Source organism: Drosophila erecta, unplaced genomic scaffold, assembly GCF_003286155.1.
Source record: "Drosophila erecta strain 14021-0224.00,06,07 unplaced genomic scaffold, DereRS2 tig00000092-arrow-pilon, whole genome shotgun sequence".
Taxonomy (NCBI): Eukaryota; Metazoa; Arthropoda; class Insecta; order Diptera; family Drosophilidae; genus Drosophila; species Drosophila erecta.
Genome location: NW_020825207.1, coordinates 4,506,619 through 4,527,778, shown reverse-complemented (window position 1 = coordinate 4,527,778; position 21,160 = coordinate 4,506,619). Strand labels below are relative to the sequence as shown.

The following is a 21,160-nucleotide window of genomic DNA, read 5'->3' as shown; positions in this document are numbered from 1 at the left end:
CTGGGACCTGGGACGTGAATTAGAAAAATTGCACACTCAAGTGGAAGAGAGGACCTCTGGTCTGGTATTGGTCCAGTCTGTTGCCTTGCCTTCTGTGCTTTCTGACTGACTGACTGACATAACTCACGAGTGGCAGACGCAGCAGCAGACGCAGATACTGATGCAAGCAAACACAGATACGGCCTCCGCATTTAACCGCTGCTCCGTTGCAGGTGAACTAGACAAGCAGGAGCAGATCCTCAAGAGCACTCCACAAATAAAAGGGACTACTGTGGGAATCATGCCGATCTGGCCAGAACCAAACAGAACCAAACAGAACAGCGCTCGCCATCAGCGAATTAATTTGTGACGCGCGCTCTCCAAGGAGCTCCTCCGGCCGCCCCTCTTGGCCAAAATACTCAGGGATCCACACTGCGCAGCCAGCCCATGCCCATCTTCATATTCAGCCAACCCAGTCCAGTTCCAGATTGCCAGTTGCAGTCGAGGAGCCATGGCCTGGAGGCAATTTACTCTCTTCGCTCGGCGGTGCACGCTGTGGTAGCCAAACTCGTGACTGCAACAATGCACAGTGGTCTGTGTTGAATGTTAACTGCCATTCAAAATAACTGGATAAATTATATATATCATTTACAAAATGCTTTATAATGAAATACAGCCACACTTGAAAATATAAATCAAATGATCCAACTAAGATTTTTTAAGTCACGTGTCAGAAATTAAAACAATCTTTTAAATATTTCTTATATCATACAGGTATGTTACCTTATTTATCATACCTGCATATATTTTCTAACCGAACTAATTTCTAATTTCTAATTTTTGTTATTAACCAATGGACTTACTGTAGTATGGAAGTAAGTTTTGACATGATTTTAAAACCTTGGAAATTAATTTTAACATAATGTTTATGCCATATTTGAGCGATCTCTAACTACTGTGCATCGCTGTGCTCGTCTTCGTCATCGTCGTGTGGCAAGTGGCTGCTGCTTGACTGCAGTTGCAGTTTTGGCCTCCGCTGGAGCTTCAACTGCTTGAGCTGCTCCCGCTGCTGCCCCTCTGGGCCGCAGCCTCCTGGAGTCGCCTCCTTCTTCTGCGTCGCCTTTTTGGGGGCATCATCTTGGCGGCTTTGGCGCTGGTGTCAAACGTTTTGTAATCTGTCACGTCGCATCGTTTTAATATTTGCGCGCTCATGGCCCAAGTACGAGGAAATGCACTCGGTTGCGTGTAAAAATAGGCGTAACCCTTTGGTATTTATGGTCTGGCCGGCTGGATGAGCCGACTATACAGAATCTGCCACAGTCTGCAGTCTGCAGTCTGCATCTGCACTGGAGCACAGTGGAGCATCCGCGACGGCGCTCCCCGATCGTTTTGTTTGGTTTTCAGCAGCAGAATCAGATGCCTTTGGGGTCTCTCGGTGGTAGCAACAGGTTCAAGTGCTTCGCACTGCACTTGGTCTGGGTTTCAGGCCCAGCTCCTTGGGTTTCTGCCACTCTTTGATTATCTAAATCATTATTAGTTTGACCTTCAGCCCCGGGCTGGTTCTGCGCTCGTGCAACCGCTCCTCTTATCTTATTAATTATTTGCTCTTTATTGCCAGTGGAATGGGTCGGTGGACTACTGTGCGTATGAGTCATCTTAGAAATGGCGATGGGTAAACAACTGGAAACTGAGAAAGTTGCTGGATGGGGAAGAAATACTTCAATGAATACTTTATTTGAAAACGTTTCCGTTTTTATGTAAGAGGTTTTAATTAGGAATTAGCTAGATAATCAAATGAAATGCAGACTGAATTTATATCTTATATATTTTATAAATAGTACAAAGTATTTCTTTTGTAGTATGAACATAGGGCTTTCGTAATTTTTTCTGTGTAGTTATGCTCACACAATTTAAAGTGAGAAACAAGAATTGCTCCCCATTCTTGTTGAACGTCAGAACGGGGAAATCAACTGGCTGACAGCTTGTTATCCCCAAAAAGCCTTCACCTTGTTCCGTTATAATTAGCCATCGCTAATTGCCACTTTCGCAAAGACCACCCGTACATTGACCCACTGAACGGGCTCATTCAAATGCGATTCCCACCGTGGGTCCGTGGGCCATTCGGCACGCATCTCAGCGCGTCAATTAGCCAACCCTACTCAAGGGCCATAACCACGTCGGTCATGCGGATCCCGAAGATACAGTAGTTAGCCATTGCAATGGCTGACAACCGTTAATCAGGCGCCACAAATCAGAAGAGAGCAGCATATGCACACATGGGGGATTTGGGAATTGGCCCCTCCAGCGTTCTGATTGGATTGGGCGCCAGAATGTATCTGCTATATTTAGATAGCGAGAAAATGGCGATGCAGACTGCGTGATTTTCCGTTCACTCGTTGGATCCGGAATGGCAGCCGCTTCCCATGACTGCTCCTTTGTACCTGCGCGAAAATATTGACACGATCCGCACAGATATTGCACATTATTGCGCATTAGAATGGATAAGCTAAATATACTCGTAAATACCAGTAAATCATTGTGTACCAGCAAAGTGGCCCAATTGCCGCGGATTGCCGCGGATTGCCGCGGATTGGCGAGGATGCGTGGGTGGGATCGTGTTGGAGTGTTAATTGGCCCAGACTCAATCGGGCGGAATGGAATGGAATATTTATGAGATTGGGCAATCGATTAGACAAAGTCCATCCATGTATATTCATATCAATCGTCGGTGCTAATTGATTTCGAGACTGCGAAAAGAACTGGACAAAGGCGGAAGTGATATCGTGACTGCTGATAAATGGAATCTCAGCAGATGTAAGCATATCATCAGAGGTGTAACTTTATGCGGAATATACTTTAGGAGCGGTAAAAATAAAGTACTATATGTGCTGTATCAAGTAATCGAAACTTATTACATCACCAAACAAATTCTACATCTTTCTTTATATATCCTAATCTAAGCTTTCAAGTATTTGTACTCTCTATATATCTTTCAGATGATCCTCCGGCATTCTACCAATCTTCTGAACCTTCTACTATTTCTTGCTATCTCTTCTACAAGGACTCAAGTTCTTAACGATATAATTATAGAACTAAACCAACGCCTGCTAGTCTCCAATAACTTTTTGTATTGCAACCAATCCGATAAACTAAATGAATACGAGACCAAGTTTCTAAAACACATGGCACCAATAAGCCTGATGATCTTTACTTCAATTGAATCCCTAAATTTCACACAAGTTGAATATGATTTTGGTGCTGATAACAAAATCTTTTTGATTATGAGCAAGGACGAACCACCCTATGAATTCTTTCAGGCCTTAAACTTACATTTTCAGTTTGCTGAGTATATAATTGTGATCGATGAACCCCTTGATCTGAAACTGAGCGCCAAATGGTTGGATTTTGTGAATCACCTTTGGCACCAAGGATACGTTCAGCTGCTTTTCTATACCGCGTTCGATGAAAAATTGTATCACAAAATCATATTACCCGACACCATGATAGTGGAGACATCGGTAGAGGACTATATATCTTTTCGAGGATCGTTCAAGAATCTGCATGGCTATCCGGTTAGGGTTGCGGCCTATAATAATGCGCCACGCTCTATGCTGTATTTAAATCACTGGGGCCATCAGATATTTGGTGGCTTTTACATGAGGTTCATCCGAGCCTTCATAGCCTCAAAGAATGGCAGCTTTGTGCCAGTGCTCACCCCAAGTGATTCTCCCGGGAACTGCACATTGAATTTGATCAACGAAACCGTGGATGTGTGTGCAGATGCCCTGGCCGCGAATCCCGAAGCATTTAGCCTGACCCATGGATTCAGGATTGCCTCGGCGAATGTTCTGGTGACCCATGCGAAGCCCCTTCACTCCTACCGCTATCTAACCGCTCCATTTCAATGGAGTGTATGGGCCTGTTTGGTCATCTATGTGCTGCTGGTGGTGAATTTCCTGGCCTTTATTGGATGGCTGCGAAGTGGAAAGTGGGACTTTAGTAAGCATCTGCTCGAGGTATTCAGCTCACTTTTATTCAGTGGCTTCTACCTGAAGGAAATCCGAGGTAGGGAGAAGTACATACTCTTTGGAGTGCTGTTCATAGCCGGATTTGTCTACTCCACGGAGTATTTGGGCCTACTCAAGAGTATGTTGATCTCGGAGGTTTTCGAGAAGCAGATTGATACCTTTGAGGCGCTGGTGGAGAGTAATCTAACCCTGATGGTGGACCCATACGATAAGATGTTATTCACCAAGTACAATATGCCCGAGATACTGTCCCCCATTATGGAGCTGGTCAGTTTTGAGACACTCTTGGAGCACAGAAATCACTTCGATCAGGACTACGCGTATATACTGTTCTCGGATCGAATGGCGCTGTACGACTATGCGCAGCAGTTCCTGAAGCATCCGAAGCTGCTGAGAATCCCCATCGACTTCTCGTTCCTCTACACTGGCATTCCGATGCGGAAGAGATGGTTTATGAAGCACCATCTGGGACGGGCCTGGTACTGGGCCTTCGAGAGTGGTCTTACGAGGAAACTGGCCTTGGACGCCGACTTCGAGGCGATTCGCGTGGGCTATCTAAGCTTCCTCTTCACGGAGCATGTGGAGGCCCAGCCGCTGAATGTGGATTATTTTGTCATGCCGGCAATTGCTCTGGCCATCGGCTACATCCTGGCCCTTTTCAGTTTTGTCATCGAGATGACGGCCTGGCGCATAAGGGAATTCCTGGGATGCAAGAAGGCGGCGATGACGAGTACCGGTTGTCCAGGAGGCGGTCATGTTGATGTTGATTGAGTGACGGATTGATGTTGTGATGTCTGCTTCGCAAGCTGTTTTCTACATTCTTCTTGTTGTAAAGTGTTCACAAAAAAGCGCTACCTGTCCTTGTACGCTATAAATACAAAAAGCCTAGCTAAAGATGCCCTAATATAAGTGGTACCACACTGTCACGAAGGTTCCTAAAACATAATTATCTTTAATTTGTAATATTATGTTAGTTAGTAAGATTTGCTTAAAAACTGTTAACATAACAATATAAAATAAAAATATATCTTATTAAATACTGCCTAGTATTTCCATATAATATGTTTTGTTTCCATTACAGATGATTTGCTTCCCTACTGATGCATCTTGTGATTACTAAAACAAATTTCACAACTGGAAAAAGTTTACCTAATATTTTAAATGAGCCTAGCCACTAATATTTTTATTTCATGCAAGCATTTTGATAACCTAATAGCTTTTGAAGCACTCACATCGAGATTGGAATTTATGAGTTATCCAAAAACATGTCTAAACCAGGTAAAAATCTAGTGACGCACCCTTCCTCTGCAAAATATCCGATTTAAAATACGTGAAGCATTTACTATTTATACAGCATGATGCAGAAAATAATGCAACATAAGATGTATTTTAGAAATAAAATATAATACATTTTATTTTGTAATGTTAGGGCATTACTTTTAAAGGCTGTATTGGATCCCAGCAAAATATATACCGATACACGTTGCACATTACACAGTAAATGGTGTACAGAACCAAAAAGACGCGTAAGAATTGAGATCAAACCTTATCTGAGCAATTTTCCTTGCAGCCTGAGGCAGTATCCCAAATTCACCCACAGACCGGCAATGTGAAAACCACCCTGTGGCCTGGAACCCTTCGAAATATATAGCACTTGAGATATTTCCAAAACATTTGCCAGCCAAGTCCCTAAGCAATTTGCACAGCCCATTGTATGCAGTCCGAATGATAACAGAAAAATAAGAATCCGGCCAAGAAGTAAGGGGTGACTGTCCAAAAATTGAGCTGACTTGCGCAAATATTTGCGAAAATGGAATTTTCGGGTCAAGTCGGTGCGGTGTGGGTAGATACCGCCCCTTTGGGTGGATGGATTTGGATTTTAAAGTTCGTTGACACCCACGCCTGCCACGTTTTTTTCGTGTGTCTTGTCGCTGTGGCGCCATTAAGTATGCAGCAGCAATGTGGCGACAATAAAGTTTATGCCTCGGCGCCATGGCCAAAAGCAGCAGGAGTTGCAATAGCCAAGGATAAATGGGATGGCCTGGAATGCACTCAGTGGGAGTTTCAACTGGAGATAAGTCGGTCGATCTGGGACACCATCGTCAGCTTATCCCAAATCTGCACTTTCAGAAAATTGTTCCAGTGAAGCAGAAACATATATTTACTAAACTTTGCCTACCTGGATTTGGACAAAAGAATAACTGAGCAAAATAGCTTAGTAGGTTCGTAATGAAGAATGTATATAATGCACATGAATATTTTAAGCAGAAAATAAGCGCATGCCAGATACAAATAAATATGTTTAAATTATGCGTAATTCGTGTATACACATTAGATGGGAATTAATGAGTACAAAAAGAACAAACCTATTTCCACAAACTTTGAGTCATTGTTTTCACTGTGTGGCACAGTTCCCAGACAATGGAGTTGCCAACCAGCTTATGTACATCCCGGCTTGTAGGACTCCTCTTAATGAGTGGGAGGGTCATGTGCGTGCCTCGCATCCATATCGCAAAAATCAACGATAAACTCTCGCCCTTCAGCCGCTTTAATTGCACAATTCGTGGGTTTTCAACGCGCCTCGAATCGAATCGAATCGAATCGAACTGAATCGAACTGAATCGATTTCGTGATTGCGCGATCCGTATCTGCTTTAAAGTAAACATTTGTTTTAATCTGGGGGCGGCTTTTAATTAAGATTGCGTACGGCGATAAATGGCAAGTGTTGCAGGAGTTCCCGGCCATCGCGTTTCGATTGAGGCTAAGTAAAAGGGGATTTCACTGATTTTATTTTATACTACCTATACTCGTATATATATTTTTTTTCTACCTAAAGTATATACATGCTATAGCATATGTTTCTAATAACTGGTTTTAAGTGTTGGTAAGAAAACCTTCATTTAAAGCTTACTGACTTCAATCCTGGTAGCATTGAACCACCTTCTTTCACCTGTTACGTCATTTTCCGACGAGCCATTCAATCCGTCAACTCTTTTATCAGCCGGACAGGGCGACACCGTAAATCACCTGGGAGGCAGACAAAAGGCCATCGGAAACAATTGAGAGCTCGGACTGGACCGTCATTGATACCAATATCTGATGGACTCTATGGTTGCTGCAGCAGCTTTTGGTTTTTTGCCGGCTAATTGAAATGGCCAGGTAATTGTCGTTGATTCCAGCAGTCTGCATTGGTTGCACAGTTAAACACTATTATTTAAATCAATGCCTCGCGCTTCCTTTTTTTCGCCGCATCGCCACATATGAGATGGCAATTTATGGGCCATGCCTAATTGTCCGCACCGAACTTCAAAGTGGCTTCGCTCCTCGATCTTGGCCAAGTCCGAGGAATGCAATTATCGCGCTCCAAGTTATGCTAAGATAAATGGCCGCAAGTCCGGCACAGTCGGTGGAAATTGGCAACACTTTCCAGTCGTCTTTCCCTTCGCGGTCATAAACTAAACAAAACGAACGAGAGAAATATGAAAAAATGTGTGCTCTTGTTGGAGGAGCAAAAGGTAAAAAAAAAAGATAAGCCGCACACGCAACTGACAATTGGCCATTTTTGGTTGATTCAGCAATTTATGGCAGCAGAGGGGCGGGGGTGTGTCACTGGGCCCAAGTCGTCGGCATGACCAAAAGACCCACATAATAATCACGGGCATAAACCTATATAGAGGAGGCATATTCTTTTTTTAAGTTTTGGTCTTTGATTTTGGATGTTGGTGAACCAACAACCACCAAGGTGAAAAAAAACAGAAAAATTACTAAGGTTAAAAAGCTGAAAATTACTATAACCTTAAAGCTGAGGTCTTGCATTGGCTTTCAATGTTATTTATTTATCATATTTAGGTATTGGATTGGATATGTAGAGTTTTCAATGTAAGTGTACACATATTTCAAACATAAACATATTTGTTGGCCCAAACGAAAAGTTATTAGGCATATTTAGTTAAAAAGAAAACCAAATTAGCTTCAAAAATCAAAAGCTTCATCATCAATTTTCTGTTTGTCCCCAATCAACTGAAGATATTTCCAAGAAAGAGCCTCCTGCAGACATTAATCGAATAAAGATCTTTGGACATCGCCTGGGGCATTTGATGGCACTTTCGCTGGATGCCATTTGGCCACGTCTTTGGGTCAGTCAGATGCTAAGGATGCTAAAAATAAAGAGCAAGTAAAGGTAGCAAGCGAGCAACCGCGAAATGAAACGCTGTCCAATTAAGCGCAACAAACAACTTTACGCCACATGCCACACAACAGGCGTTTATCGGGCACACAGATCGCATCCCGACGGATCGATTCGATCCTTGGTTGCCCGGCCACATCCCCATCCTCCTCTCCCAGCCAGTACCGTCAGCCGGCCATTGTAATGGCCAGCGATTTGTCGCTGTCCCAGCCCCAGACCCTGGTCCATAATGACACTCGTTGATCGTGGGGCAGCGATAAGATTGCACAAAGATAAAGCGCCGATATCGGAACCCGAGGGTCGAAATACATAAAGGAGGCGATGGGCGGAGGCGACAGCAGCGGCATTTATGCTAATAAGTTGACATTTGACCACCATGACGAAATAATGAACCGATCAGAAGCCGTCAACGTGACAGGTACTTCAAGGAAGCAGTACCATGGGCTAGGTATCCCAGGACTGAGGTATAACTGGTATATTGCTAGTAATTCAATTATTATGTCTTTGCATCGATTTCCCATGCTAAACGAGATGATACCTCTATTTCTTAAACGTATAAACAAGATTTTGATTATAATGTTCTTTTCTTTAATTACTATTCGCCAGTTCATAGGTAGAATTTCTTTGCTATCGGCCACCGATTAAGCCCACTGTGCTTATTAAGCGCTTTGCCGGACAATCTGGACATTTGTTTTGACACAGGAGCAGACCCGCCGGCACCGCTGGCCATGATGATCACTAATTTCCTGGAATTTCACGCGCTCTCCTCGCTTATCGAGATGCAAATTTTTCTCAGCTTTTATTGTATCTTCACACGATCTGAGCCGACCGCTTGTTAACTACCATCATGTGGTCTCAAATGAATTTTAATTGTCGTACTTGTAGTTGCAGGTAATTAGCAATAATTTACAAATCGCTCATCACACCATTGGAAATTTATTACACTCAAGTGGGGGTTTTCTATAAAATTAAAATATTAAATGCAACCAAGCGGCTACTCTTGATTTCTTCTACTTTGATTTCTTTCGCTGTAGTTTCTGTCGCTGCAGATTCTTTCGCTGTAGTTTCTGTCGCTGAAGATTCTTTCGCTGTAGTTTCTGCTCCTGTGATAGTTTTGATCATGGCGTATCCAGCTCGGCTGATAGCCTCCTCCTGATCGGTTCCCTTGAGTCCTATCCTGCCGTCCTTCTCGATCCTGTCCATAGCTACGGGAATCAATCTTTTGGAACCAGCGGTTGTCTCTCCGATGGTCGTGGTGCTCCTGGTAGGATTCCCGTTTCCATCCCACAGTTTGTGAGGTCAAGCGATCAAGTCTTCTGCAAGTCCTTTTGATGAATTTTACAATATTGGATAAGGTTATATTGGTAAATTATTGGTGAAAATTGGTGAAAATTGGTGAAAGAAGATCAAGAAAACTTTTAATTTAAATAACATACAGAAATGTTTTCTAAAATTTGACATTTGTGTATTCCTTTAAGCTGATATGCATTACTATTAGTGGTTGGATTCCTGATGTACAACTTCTTACCTGTCGTTATGTGTAACCTGCTGACGCCAATCTTCAGACCTATCCGTGGAAGGAGGCTTGCGATTCTCGAGTGTCCTTAGAGAGCTCAAGTAATTTACGCGTTCGATTTGATGACCGCGGGCCGAAGAAAAGGCTGCGAATCACATATACAGTATGCGTGAATAACAAAACTATATTGAAAGAAAGAACTACGAACTTTGTATCGCCTCCTCAGGGGACTTGTTCATTATGGTGATCATGAAGTAGCAGATCAGGTATCCAGTTCGATTTACTCCGTGTGTGCAATGGACTCCAATTAGTTTGTCTGCAAGAAAACAGGAATAGTATTTATTAATTTTCCATATTTTAATGAATAAGTGAATTTCAGCTTCACATGTTAATGCAAATGTTAATAGTTATCTTAAGTAGTTTGTAGTTCAAAACTCTTCTTGGCATCGAAGTCAAGCAAGTTTGGTGATATTTCTTCCCCGTTTAGAGGCAGCACCACAGCCTTTCTGCAGTGCAGCATGTTGCTGCAAATTGCTACAAATTTCATTTCAAACACGGCCACAGGAATGTCCCTCTCCCGAGCTCCAAGCCTCCCAAATCTTGCTCCACGCCCATTTGGTAACACCCACGCGGCGGGACCGCAACAGAGAAAACCGGCCTGGCAATTTGGCATAAAAGCAGAAGCGACCTGGGCTAAATCTAGAAAACAGCGCGCTCTGCCAATAATAACATTGGCTATAAATTTCACAAAAACATGTCAGCAGGAGGGATTCGCAAGCGGTTTCCAGAGGGGCATGGACAACCCACCTGGTCGCGGTGGCCTGCCTTTGTGCACTGTGCGGGTGCTCTTTGGTTTCGGCTTGGCTTTGGCTTGGGCTTTGGCTTTGGCCTGGTTGCTGGACCAGGGATCATTGGCAGCGGGCGAAGCTGCCAGTCAGTCAGTACGTCATGTTTGGTTTGCATTTAAGCCAACTTACAGGCAAAACGAATAACGAAATTAAATTACGAGTACGCACGGCGCATCCTTGTCGATAATACCAAATACAGTGGGATTAACTTAATTTAGTTGACGAAATATTTCAGAATTTCATCGAAACCTAACATTCTTGTTCACAACCATATGATTAATAAAATAAAATAATGCTCAAATAGTTTTGTTTAATATGAAGCGGCTGATTTAAGGTCAAACTGCAGATGATTCCACTGTGCTCTGCGCTGTACCAACGACTGTGCCTTGTTTTCTAGCCCATTGGACGTTGACAAGTTGCGACCACCTCGGATTTGACTTATTTTCCTGATCTGTTTCGTTGTAAATATGTTGGCAGCCTTCGTGTATTTATTTATTGTTGGCTCCACGCGACTTTTCGCGGCGCCAGATCGTGTTTTAATTAAGCCCTAGACGGCAGCAGAATCTGCGAAGGCATCCTGGCCAACATTTTTGCATATTGTAAGCCAAATTGGTTCGCACATACATTAGCGCAAGATGAAAGTGCCTGCAAAACATAGGTCTTATCCGCTCCCACTTCATCGAAAGAATGTGCAGCACACAGACGTTTGATACCCTAAAAACCTATTCTACAATTCATGAATAATTAGATTGGATATTGAAATAGTTGAAGAGTTTTCTTAGAATGTTAGTATATTATTATATATATAATATCCTCTTAATAACTTCAAAGTGAAATGAACCCAAGCTTAGTGTGTAATCAATCTAGACAAGGATTTTTAAGATTCAAAGATATATATTATAGTATCTACGCAAGTCGCAAAGTCTTAACACGAATTTAATTTCTTCCCCGCATTTGTGCATTTGAATTTTAAACATATAAATGAAAAGATGCTTGCCGATGGCCTCGCATGCCTTTGTGCATAATTGGAAATGCCTTTTCCCCACTCGCGGCATGACTAAGCTCCGTGCTCCGTAAGTGATTTGTTTGCCCGGCTCCCGACTGGCAGACAGCCTCAAGCTCGGGCTCAACTCAAAGGCCAAAAAACTGACTGGCTGACTGGCTGATTGAGTGTGTGCGCGCCCACATCGGTGCGCCAGTTGGCTGTTAAAGGGTTAAATAGAGTATTTCTCTTTTCAGGCACTTGGCTGCGAGCACATTTCACCGGTTTGGCCATGTTTGCTCTGTGCTTGCCGGCTGATAGGAATCTTTGGAGGCAGTGCAGCCAGGGATTAGGATACGTGGTAATTGCGGGTGCCCCCTTTGATACGATTTGTTTGCATATTTTGCGGCTCTAATTGCGCGGACAGATATGCATCTGAATCTGCATTGTTGACGGGAAAGCGTTTCCCACGGCAGTGTGCCCATAAGATCATGATGTGTGGGATGATTTGTCAGCACTCACCATTATCCGCATTGCTCTCAAGGAAGTCTGCCACGATGCCACAGAATCTGCAATGACAGAGGAAAGATATTGATCGTTACATAATTTGGAAATATCTTATGGCGAATTAAAATTGGATCGTGCATTTTAACTGTAACTTAATGGTATACATTACATCAATTGTAAATCATATAACAAGGATATTTTATTTTAAAAACAATGCTATGAAAAATGTAGTTCATAACATCACATTTAGTGCCAAAACATCTCAGTATATATAATATATAAATTTACTCCTAAAATAAATTTAATGTGCTCCTATAATACTGGAATTGTTTAAGACTTTAAGCAAAGTGAGCGTTGCATACACCAAAATTACAACATTTTCAATGAAGACCTAATGCTTTGTCCAATTATTAGTTGTTTAAAAGTATAATTACTTTTCAGCTAGATTCCGCTTAGGCGTCTTCTTCCCGGGGATCATCAGCTTCTGGTGACACACATTGTGGTTGGTTAGGGCACTTGGATGGTAGTAGCGATTCGTGTTGGTCAGATCGATGATGAGACCCAGATCGGGGACGGACTCCAGAAGGGACTCGGGCGCCAGGCGGCAGTTCTCCTGCACCCTGGCGTTGACATGCTGCAAAAGATAATAAAAAAGAAGGGAACTGAGCAAATATACGAGGGCATTACAATGGGCGGCTATAGATTGCTCAATTTATGCAAAATGCCCGGCGGGCAGGCAATTAATAAAGGCCGAGGATCCGTGGCGTTATTTAATTAAGCAAAAACAATTTAATTTAACATTCATGTGGGGTCCATGTTCCAGTTGCCACTTTTATGCATAATTACAATGCACAAATTTTCGTCGTCGTCCGTTGTTATTTATATTTTTAGAGGACCGCGCAGTCGGTGGTCCAGATCCTGGGTTTTCAACATCCATCAATTGCCGGCTCTCCTGTCAACCGGTTTGCTTTCTTGGATCTCGGATATGGTGTGGTGCGCCATTGGGCGGGCGGGGAACCACTGTAAGCTCACCTGATTCAGCGGCACCTTGAATGCTATGAAGCGAGTGCCAGGAAGACGATCTCCAATCGGTTTGTATTTCAACCATCTGCAATTGGAGCAAAACAAAATTGATAAGACCAGCGTAAACAGCACTGATTACTTTGGGATCCAATACTTCGGTCCATTATCTATGGACTGCACTCACCTGTCTGGTATGGCTTTGCTCATTTTCTTTGTCTTTCTAATACTTTTACCCCACTTTTAAAACGAAATTTCGAAAATGAATAATAACTAATGCTTATTGAGGTGTTGCCAGATCACGCAAAGGAAACATATGCTTCTGCGTTGACACTGTTAACTAAACTGTGACTGGTCACGGGTCACGATTACTGTTAAAAAGCACTCAGTCGCGCTGAAACTGCAGCAATCACATTCATAATTTCAAGAATGTATTTCATATTGTATATTATAATATAATAATAAATATATTATGTATTTATAATATTATATTTATTAATTCATTTATCGTTAATTTTGTTATACCTATAAAAAATTTATTCTTATTTTATTTTATTGGTAAATAAAATGGAATACGAACTTTCATATATAATTTAATCAATAAGTTGTATGTTTATATTTCTAATTTTTCCATATGATAGTTTTTCACACATTTGAGCTTCAGTGCCTGCTGTTAAAAGTTCACATAGATAACAGACTCCACCTGTAAAGTAACAGCTGTTGTGTATTTGCTAAGAGGTACCAAAAAACGGCAAACGCTTAAATCGGCGGAAACCTTTGGACTTTCTGTGATTTTGTAGCGAAGGTAAGAGTTTTAATTAAATATTAATAGACTTAAATTAATCAAACAACAATTTTCGCGCGCGTGGCCAGCTCCTTCAACCACCCAACAGCCAAAATGTTCGCCAGCAACACGCGTAACCTAATGCGCAGCAGCATCGTAAGTGCAAAATTATTAACCAGATAAAAAGCGCAGGCGCTGATGGCTAAAAATTAAATAACAATGGATTCATTTTCCCATTTGCAGTTGCAGCGATGCAAGAGCACTTTGGTGGTCGCCGAGCACAACAATGAGGCCCTCAACCCGATCACCCTGAACACCATATCCGCGGCCAAGAAGATCGGTGGTGACGTCACAGTTCTGGTGGCAGGCACAAAATGCGGACCCGTAAGTCCCAAGAAGTCTCCCATTAGGGTGGTTCCATTCGCATTCAATCGTGAAATAATCGAACCAAGTTCCGTAGATCTTTGCGATCAGGAATAGATCAAACCGGCAAAAGGTTATATAAACACATCTCGTTTTGTATTGTTTGGAATACTGTGTTTAAGAGACGCGAATTGTTGTAAGCCTTGATTATTTAGTAAACTGCCAAATCTATATGATCCATTTATCTCTTGCAAGTAGCTGAATTCACCAATTAAACTCCGAGTTTATTTTCTTTTACATTTAAACCAACAAGAAACGTAAACAAGATTTTTAAGATAAGGTGACTACATCTTAAGTTCAGTAATATAATTAAGATTTAAGACATTTCAATCGAGAACATCGAACCACCCTGAAACCTCTCCAATGAATATAAGTTTTTGCTGTCGTTGATCATCTTACATAACCACTCTTGTTTTCCAGGCCTCCGAGGCTCTTTCCAAGGTGGATGGTGTTACAAAGGTTCTGGTGGCCGAGAACGCCGCCTTCAACGGTTTCACCGCGGAATCGCTGACCCCATTGGTCCTGGCCGCCCAATCTCAGTTCAAGTTCACTCACATCCTGGCCGGCGCTTCGGCTTTTGGCAAAAACGTGCTGCCGCGCGTGGCGGCCAAACTGGATGTGTCGCCTATTTCGGAGATCATCGATGTTAAGTCGGAGGACACCTTTGTGCGCACTATTTACGCCGGAAATGCCATCCTCACCCTGAAATCCAAGGATGCCGTTAAGGTGATCACTGTGAGGAGCACCAATTTCCCACCAGCAGCCACCAGCGGTGGAAGTGGAGCTGTGGAACAGGCTCCAGCAGGAGACTTCGCCAGCAGCCTGTCTGAATTTGTTTCCCAGGAGCTAACCAAGTCCGATCGCCCTGAGCTGGCCGGAGCCAAGGTTATTGTGTCCGGAGGACGGGGCCTGAAGTCCGGAGATAACTTCAAGCTGCTGTACGATCTGGCCGATAAGTTTGGAGCTGCTGTGGGTGCCTCTCGTGCGGCCGTGGATGCTGGATTTGTGCCTAATGATCTGCAGATCGGCCAGACCGGAAAGATTGTGGCACCCGAGCTGTACATCGCCGTTGGAATCTCAGGCGCCATTCAGCACTTGGCTGGCATGAAGGACTCCAAGACGATTGTGGCCATCAACAAGGATCCCGAAGCCCCCATCTTCCAGGTCGCCGATATTGGCATCGTGGCAGATCTTTTCAAGGCTGTGCCCGAACTAACCGGAAAGTTGTAAGGCGAGAATGTCACGTGTTGTAGTATAAAGATTGTGTACCAATGAATTGATAACTGTTGCATTTATTTGAACTTTTACATAAGTCCGTGGAAGATTTTCCCCTAAATTTTGTAATAAAACAAGCAGAAGACCTATTCTATGTATGTGAAAATTGAAGTCTTATCAGTTGAGTGCAATCGTGCAACTGTTAACATCCACAAAATAATTAAACAAAACCCAGAAGTAGAGACAAAGTAAATTCAAATACGATAAACTGATTACTGAGCATTGCAGATTGTACCTTATCATTTTCGCATCGTATGTTTATTTTTCATGAAGCTTTTATCAAAGCTTTATTAATTAAAGTAGTAATACTAGAAAGCTGATCGAGTTGAAGCAAATTTTAGCTAAAAGCATCAAAAAGCTTTCTAGCCATTTGCAAAACATTTAAAACGTGCGGGATATCGATGATTTAATATTAATTAAGACTTAAATAATTAGTACAAACAACTTTAAAGGATCAATTCGTAAATCGCTGATATATTTTAGGTACAATTAAGTTAAATATAAATCGCACAATCATAAAAACTAGAATTAGGCCAAAAACAACGCCTATGACCAAAGTGGTCCACTCTAAAGGATTCAGGCTGTTGTTAGTGGGTAAAACATGTGTGTTGATGCCGCTCTAAAATGGAAAATAGTGGAGTTAAACCCCTGACACATTAGCAATGACCGGAGAAGCTCACCCAACCACCATTCTCGTTAATCCACGGAACCAGCTCATCTTCGATCACCTCCGAAACGCTCTCCATCAACTTGGGCAGGTATTCCGGATGTCCTTGACGCACACAGTCAACGGACAGCCCACCGGCGATGGCAAACAATGAGATCACCTTGCTCCAGGTGATCTCCACCCGAAAGAGCTCCCGCCCCACGGCGCCCAAAAGCAAGCTCACTGCATCCGGAGTATGGAACTCGCCACCCGGATTCCGGCAAATCTGACGAGCCACTCCGTTGTAAACTCTGGGATGCATGCGCTCCAGCTCATCGCCCAGCTAGTGTAAGGTATGTGAAATTCTAAATATATTCAAATGAAGAGGTTTTATTTTGCTTACCACTTGGACCGCAGGAAACACATCTCGCACAATGCCCATGGAGGTGGAACCCAGTATGCTACGTATGCGCTGCAGTCCCAGCTTTTTATTGAACAAACCGGATCTTCTAAGACGTCTCTTGATATAATGACCGCACAGGCAGCGACCCTTCGAATTCGGGATTATGTTGGGATTAGCTATTATATAAACGAATCCTGGTCTACTAACTCACCTGAGAAATGATATCCTGCGCTGGAATCTGTGCCGCCTTCCAGCCAATCGTATAGGATAGTTTCCTGGTGACGGCATCGCTCACATTGCTTAACCTCCGCCTCGTGGTCTCCTTGGGGCCACCACCCACCTCCAGAAGTGATGCCGAATGGAGGGTGGCTGGAAAACTGAACTTTCTTCGATTCTGAGCCTGCAAGAGGCGCTCACTTTGTGTGTTGGCCATCGGAAATCCGTTGCTGAAATTATCATTATTCGTGGGATACGAGGTGCCGGGCATGTTTCGCTATCGAGATCGTTCGAGATCCTGAGGGAAATCGCTTATAAGTATGGCAAGAGGTGGCAGGACTTAAGTCATATACGAGTATATCAACTCAAGCTGGCTGAGGATCCAGTTTCAGTTTCTAACGATCCCCCACGAAGATTGGCAGAGAGTGTGTTGTTAATTTAATAAATTGCATTCAATTTGGCAAATCTTCCGCTGGGAATCATAACCAGCTGAAAGGAAAACCAGTCCCACAGTTACATCAAAAATAATTGGCTCACTACATAAATGTCATGTTTAGCTGATTGAAGCCCCATAAACGTAGCCCAAAAGCTAGTGAATGAACTCTGAAATCAGTTTACAACTAAAAAGAACTCTTCCCATGTGTAAAAATGCTTTAAAAAAATGTAAGTGCACAGAAGAAAATAAATATATTTTTATGAAATTTTGAGTACATCAAGCAAGTCAAATTTGAATGAATATGGATACAGTATTACCCTCAAAACCTTATAAAAAATTCTATAATCAGCAGATTATTTTAAAGTTCTTCGAAGAATTGTTATTAGATATGTGATTTCCAAATAATTTATTTAGGAATAGTGTCCCCTGTTTAGTTTTCATTATGACGCTCTGCGACGACTGTTTGTTTGAGCCTGCCCAAAATGGGCACATTAACGGACAGATTGTCGGCTCGTTAGGTTTGATTGGCTTCTGGCTAACAGCGATCAGAAATCCGCAATATGGCCAAAATGCTGCTGTGTCGCTGCTGTTGTCATTAGTTGTCCACAAGCGAGATGTCAAATGGCAAGTGATTTGTGGGACAATCCGGCTGGTGCGGCAAGTGAATCGAAGATGGGACTTCGAACCGAACGCGGATCAATGGCTACTGGCTACTTATTCCCCGGAGAGCACTTCGCAATTAGCTTTACATAACCTGACCCACTCAAGGCTCATTCGTGACCAAGGAAAGTCAGTTGGGTACAACAAAGTCGTGTGGCACTTATTTTTTTGGGGGTACCCGACCATTAAAAGTGATAGCTGAGAAAGTGTGAGGTTCCAGAATAATTTGGACTACAATTAATCCAGGCCACGGGAGTCACGCCCAAGCGGCTCAGCCTGGAAGCTTATAAAAACCATATCACTTGCGGCCCAATCAGACAGTTATTGGTCGAAATGTCAACCAAGCGGATCATAGCCCTTTTTGGATTGCTAATTATCCAAAAGAGCCACGCGGATGTGTCACATTTCTTTGCTTCGCCATTGGAACACTACGGGAACTATCTGCATGGCCAAGTGCCTTTCCAACTGGCACTATGGCCTCCGAACCTATATGGTCCCCCGCCGGCCGCACCCACAACTCCTGCCCCAGTGGCTCCTGTGGCTCCAGTGGCCACCACCGAATTCAGTCTGCCGGAGATCATCGAGAACCGCAGTGTGAAGATTCAGGGATCTGGGCATGGCAACTTTATACCTCTGAGCCAGCAATATCTACCGCCAGCTGTGGACGAGCGACCCAACTATGAAAGCCCTAAGCCAAGGTGGGTTCCAAATCTCACAGATACACCGTTCAGATCCTTAATGATTTGTACTGCGAGCCATTTAATCATGCATTACTTTTCTTAGCGAGGAGACATATCCAGCTTACTACTATCCGCAACCTGGAGGCAGCATCATTACCACCGCCACACCAACCACTACCACTACTTCGAGACCCATCATTGTGCAAGATCCTGGAGAGGATGTCGAGGCGATACACTCGCCAGGCTACGACTATCATGCCCCAGTGGCTGTTCCGGTTTTCCCCCAAAAGCCATCCACTCCTGCTCCAGTTTACCTGCCACCCAGCGATGGAAGCCAGGATCAAAATCAACTGAGACTCCGGCTGAAGGACATGCGTTGCCTTTCGGCGGCTTACTTCCGGGCTGTGCTCAAGTTGGACAGCTTTTTGGGAGCTGCACCCACTGTGGACCAGGACAACGATGATGCCCAGCAGGATAAACGCTGCGAACTGCGGCTATCTCGAAGCTTTCTGCTCTTGGATATTTCTGGCGAGAACTTCGAGCGATGTGGTGTGAGAACCTGTGGCCAGGATCTTTGTCTGCGTCTGCGATTCCCCGCCATCAGGGGGTTAAGAACCAGTGGCGATTCGATCTTAACCCTACACTGCAAGGCTCAAGAGCGAGTGGCTGTGAAGACGCATGCCCTGAAAATGGGCGTGGCCAATGATGTGTAGGAAACGTCTTTCCCATGGTCATTTTCTTTTTATTAAAAAATGTATCTTGCCCCTTTTTCAGGCAAGCACGCAGTGTAGGTAGCTACGCCCATGGAGGAGACCAAAACGCCTTCCGCACCCACGTGGAGTTGTTGCGAAAAGGTAGCACTGGATACACCCGTCACTTGGAAAGCAACGGTGCCGTCCAGTTGGGCGAAGAGCTCCTCCTAAGAGCCCACGTTCTGGCCGGAGATGGTAAGTCATCTAATGATGAAAGACTATGGTCTTCAAGGATAGGCCTTCTATCCTTTCAGGCTGGAACTACACCAAGCTCAGCGATGTCCAGCTGCAGAGGATTGCAACCGGAGGAGAAGTGCTCAACACGGTGCAGTTGGTCAGTTCGAGCGGCTGTCTAAATCCCGCCATGCAGGCCATCTGCGCCCATCCACCCAGCCTGGACCCACCGCTCGGCCAGAGACTGCACTTCAAGGCGGTCATGTTCCCTGGGATGCGAAGTGGAGAGGTTCTGGTCATATCCATGCGCATCACGGGCTGCTTGGAGCGCGAGGATTGCCTGGTGACGGCCCAAGATTGCTTGCCATCGGTGGGCCAACGCAGACGACGGAATGTCTCACACGGCAACAGCACCGAAGTCTCGGAGCTCTCGCATCTCACCTTCCGGGTGATAATGGCCGGTGGAGAGGATGCATCTCTGGAGGAGCGGGATATGGGCATAGGGGACTCGGGGGTCAGAGCGACATCCAAATCACTAGCTCTCCTTGGGAGTTTGGGATTTGTGGTGATGCTGCTGGGTGTTGCAGTTGTGGCATTGTATAATTTTCGAAAGTAGTTAAATTTGGCTCGTCCTGAAACTTTTTACATATTTTATACAGGAATAATTATCAAGCCCACAACTTATATAAAAGTTAGGCATTGAACCAAGCCGTATAGTTTTAAATAGCAAATTATGAGCGGTCTTAAATTTTATTATTTCTCTTAACTTGAATATACCGCTTTTATGACTAAAGCGTCAAAGAAACAAACATCTATTGCCAGCTTGGAAGGTTCATTTATAAGTTATCCTAAGTGTTTTGTGTTCCCCTTCTGACCCATCCATTAAAAGCAGTCCAAGTCGCCATCCATATCAATCGTATCTGTATCTGAGGCGCCAATCTGAACCTGACTTTTATCTATCTGGCTGCCAAGTAAATTGACTTATCGCCACTGCGGAATCAGCAGCGAGCCAATTTTTGGCCTTTTCGAGATTAAAACAGAAATTAGCACTTAATAAAATGTAATTTATGTTCATGTCGCCTGTGATTGAGCGGAGCTGAGAATAAAATCCAACAAAATAGGTGTATAAAATCTCAAAAAGCCAGTAGGCAAAGCAAGTAACTGACGGATTTCCAAACTGCGCGCGCAATTCGCAAATTGCGAACTGCGAACTGCGATTCAGTTATGGCCAGATAGTTGAAGCCAAAACCGAAATTTTATCACGTTTTCACGCTTCGAGCGCGGCTAATGAAACCTCGTTCACAGTCGATTTTTGGCTTTGTTATTTGGTGCAATTTGTTGTCGGTTTTCGTAGACTCGTATGATAATCCATTAATCTGGTGGCCGACAGTTTGCGCTTAATGGGCATGAAAATCGCAGCCAATTAGCCGTTGATTTCAGCCACATTTGCACGATGGGTGGTCAACAGTCTAGAGTTACAATTTAATTACACATTGGGGCTTCAGGAGATACATAGGTATCTTGGAATTCGATTGCTAGTTGGGTGGCGTTGGGATAAATGAGCATCGTTTCATTCTTTTGACTCAAATGATTAAAACACAAAATATTTATTTTCCTATGAATTATAAATATAAATAATCAGTTA

At 43.6% G+C, this 21,160-nt stretch overlaps 5 protein-coding genes across 6 annotated transcripts; 3 read left to right on the top strand and 2 right to left on the bottom strand.

Moving 5' to 3' along the window:
• The first annotated feature begins 2,975 nt into the window (after window positions 1–2,975).
• LOC6546995 lies at window positions 2,976–4,778 on the top strand. The gene has a single exon (XM_001976001.2). The coding sequence runs from the start codon at window positions 2,976–2,978 to the stop codon at window positions 4,776–4,778; it is 1,803 nt and encodes a 600-aa protein (XP_001976037.2).
• A 4,320-nt stretch (window positions 4,779–9,098) lies between these two features.
• LOC6546996 (RNA/RNP complex-1-interacting phosphatase) lies at window positions 9,099–13,409 on the bottom strand. Of its 2 annotated transcripts, none has more exons than XM_001976002.3 (7): window positions 13,254–13,409; window positions 13,079–13,154; window positions 12,481–12,680; window positions 12,062–12,108; window positions 9,918–10,025; window positions 9,722–9,854; window positions 9,099–9,509 (listed from the first exon to the last, which is right to left on the bottom strand). In XM_001976002.3, the coding sequence occupies exons 1-7, from the start codon at window positions 13,274–13,276 to the stop codon at window positions 9,188–9,190; spliced, it is 909 nt and encodes a 302-aa protein (XP_001976038.1). In that variant the 5' UTR covers window positions 13,277–13,409; the 3' UTR covers window positions 9,099–9,187. The 2 variants fall into 2 exon arrangements, with proteins under 2 accessions (XP_001976038.1, XP_026836847.1); XM_026981046.1 differs by having other exon boundaries at window positions 9,099–9,518; window positions 13,254–13,408.
• Window positions 13,410–13,765: 356 nt separating this feature from the next.
• Window positions 13,766–15,747, top strand: LOC6546997 (electron transfer flavoprotein subunit alpha, mitochondrial). Its single transcript, XM_001976003.3, has 4 exons — window positions 13,766–13,871; window positions 13,940–14,006; window positions 14,094–14,234; window positions 14,694–15,747. Exons 2-4 carry the CDS (start codon window positions 13,965–13,967, stop codon window positions 15,501–15,503), a joined length of 993 nt encoding a protein of 330 aa, XP_001976039.1. The 5' UTR covers window positions 13,766–13,871; window positions 13,940–13,964; the 3' UTR covers window positions 15,504–15,747.
• Window positions 15,748–15,996: 249 nt separating this feature from the next.
• LOC6546601 (bcl-2-related ovarian killer protein homolog B) lies at window positions 15,997–17,162 on the bottom strand. Its single transcript, XM_026980292.1, has 4 exons — window positions 16,809–17,162; window positions 16,598–16,744; window positions 16,229–16,537; window positions 15,997–16,167 (listed from the first exon to the last, which is right to left on the bottom strand). Exons 1-4 carry the CDS (start codon window positions 17,082–17,084, stop codon window positions 16,003–16,005), a joined length of 897 nt encoding a protein of 298 aa, XP_026836093.1. The 5' UTR covers window positions 17,085–17,162; the 3' UTR covers window positions 15,997–16,002.
• Window positions 17,163–17,621: 459 nt separating this feature from the next.
• LOC6546602 lies at window positions 17,622–20,915 on the top strand. Its single transcript, XM_001976005.3, has 4 exons — window positions 17,622–18,607; window positions 18,693–19,298; window positions 19,364–19,536; window positions 19,596–20,915. Exons 1-4 carry the CDS (start codon window positions 18,243–18,245, stop codon window positions 20,129–20,131), a joined length of 1,680 nt encoding a protein of 559 aa, XP_001976041.1. The 5' UTR covers window positions 17,622–18,242; the 3' UTR covers window positions 20,132–20,915.
• The last annotated feature ends 245 nt before the right edge of the window (window positions 20,916–21,160 follow it).

Coding starts and splice junctions, on each gene's coding strand:
- LOC6546995 (XM_001976001.2), top strand. CDS start 2,976: ATGATCCTCCGGCATTCTACCAATCTTCTGAACCTTCTACTATTTCTT.
- LOC6546996 (XM_026981046.1), bottom strand. CDS start 13,276: ATGAGCAAAGCCATACCAGACAG. Junction 12,109..12,480: donor AAGCGGAATCTAGCTGAAAA/GTAATTATACTT, acceptor CTGTCATTGCAG/ATTCTGTGGCATCGTGGCAG. Junction 9,855..9,917: donor CCCTGAGGAGGCGATACAAA/GTTCGTAGTTCT, acceptor TGTGATTCGCAG/CCTTTTCTTCGGCCCGCGGT.
- LOC6546997 (XM_001976003.3), top strand. CDS start 13,965: ATGTTCGCCAGCAACACGCGTAACCTAATGCGCAGCAGCATC. Junction 14,007..14,093: donor ACCTAATGCGCAGCAGCATC/GTAAGTGCAAAA, acceptor TCCCATTTGCAG/TTGCAGCGATGCAAGAGCAC. Junction 14,235..14,693: donor CAGGCACAAAATGCGGACCC/GTAAGTCCCAAG, acceptor CTTGTTTTCCAG/GCCTCCGAGGCTCTTTCCAA.
- LOC6546601 (XM_026980292.1), bottom strand. CDS start 17,084: ATGCCCGGCACCTCGTATCCCACGAATAATGATAATTTCAGCAACGGA. Junction 16,745..16,808: donor CGCAGGATATCATTTCTCAG/GTGAGTTAGTAG, acceptor CCGAATTCGAAG/GGTCGCTGCCTGTGCGGTCA. Junction 16,168..16,228: donor TTAACGAGAATGGTGGTTGG/GTGAGCTTCTCC, acceptor TTTCCATTTTAG/AGCGGCATCAACACACATGT.
- LOC6546602 (XM_001976005.3), top strand. CDS start 18,243: ATGTCAACCAAGCGGATCATAGCCCTTTTTGGATTGCTAATTATCCAA. Junction 19,299..19,363: donor ATGGGCGTGGCCAATGATGT/GTAGGAAACGTC, acceptor CCCCTTTTTCAG/GCAAGCACGCAGTGTAGGTA. Junction 19,537..19,595: donor CCACGTTCTGGCCGGAGATG/GTAAGTCATCTA, acceptor CTATCCTTTCAG/GCTGGAACTACACCAAGCTC.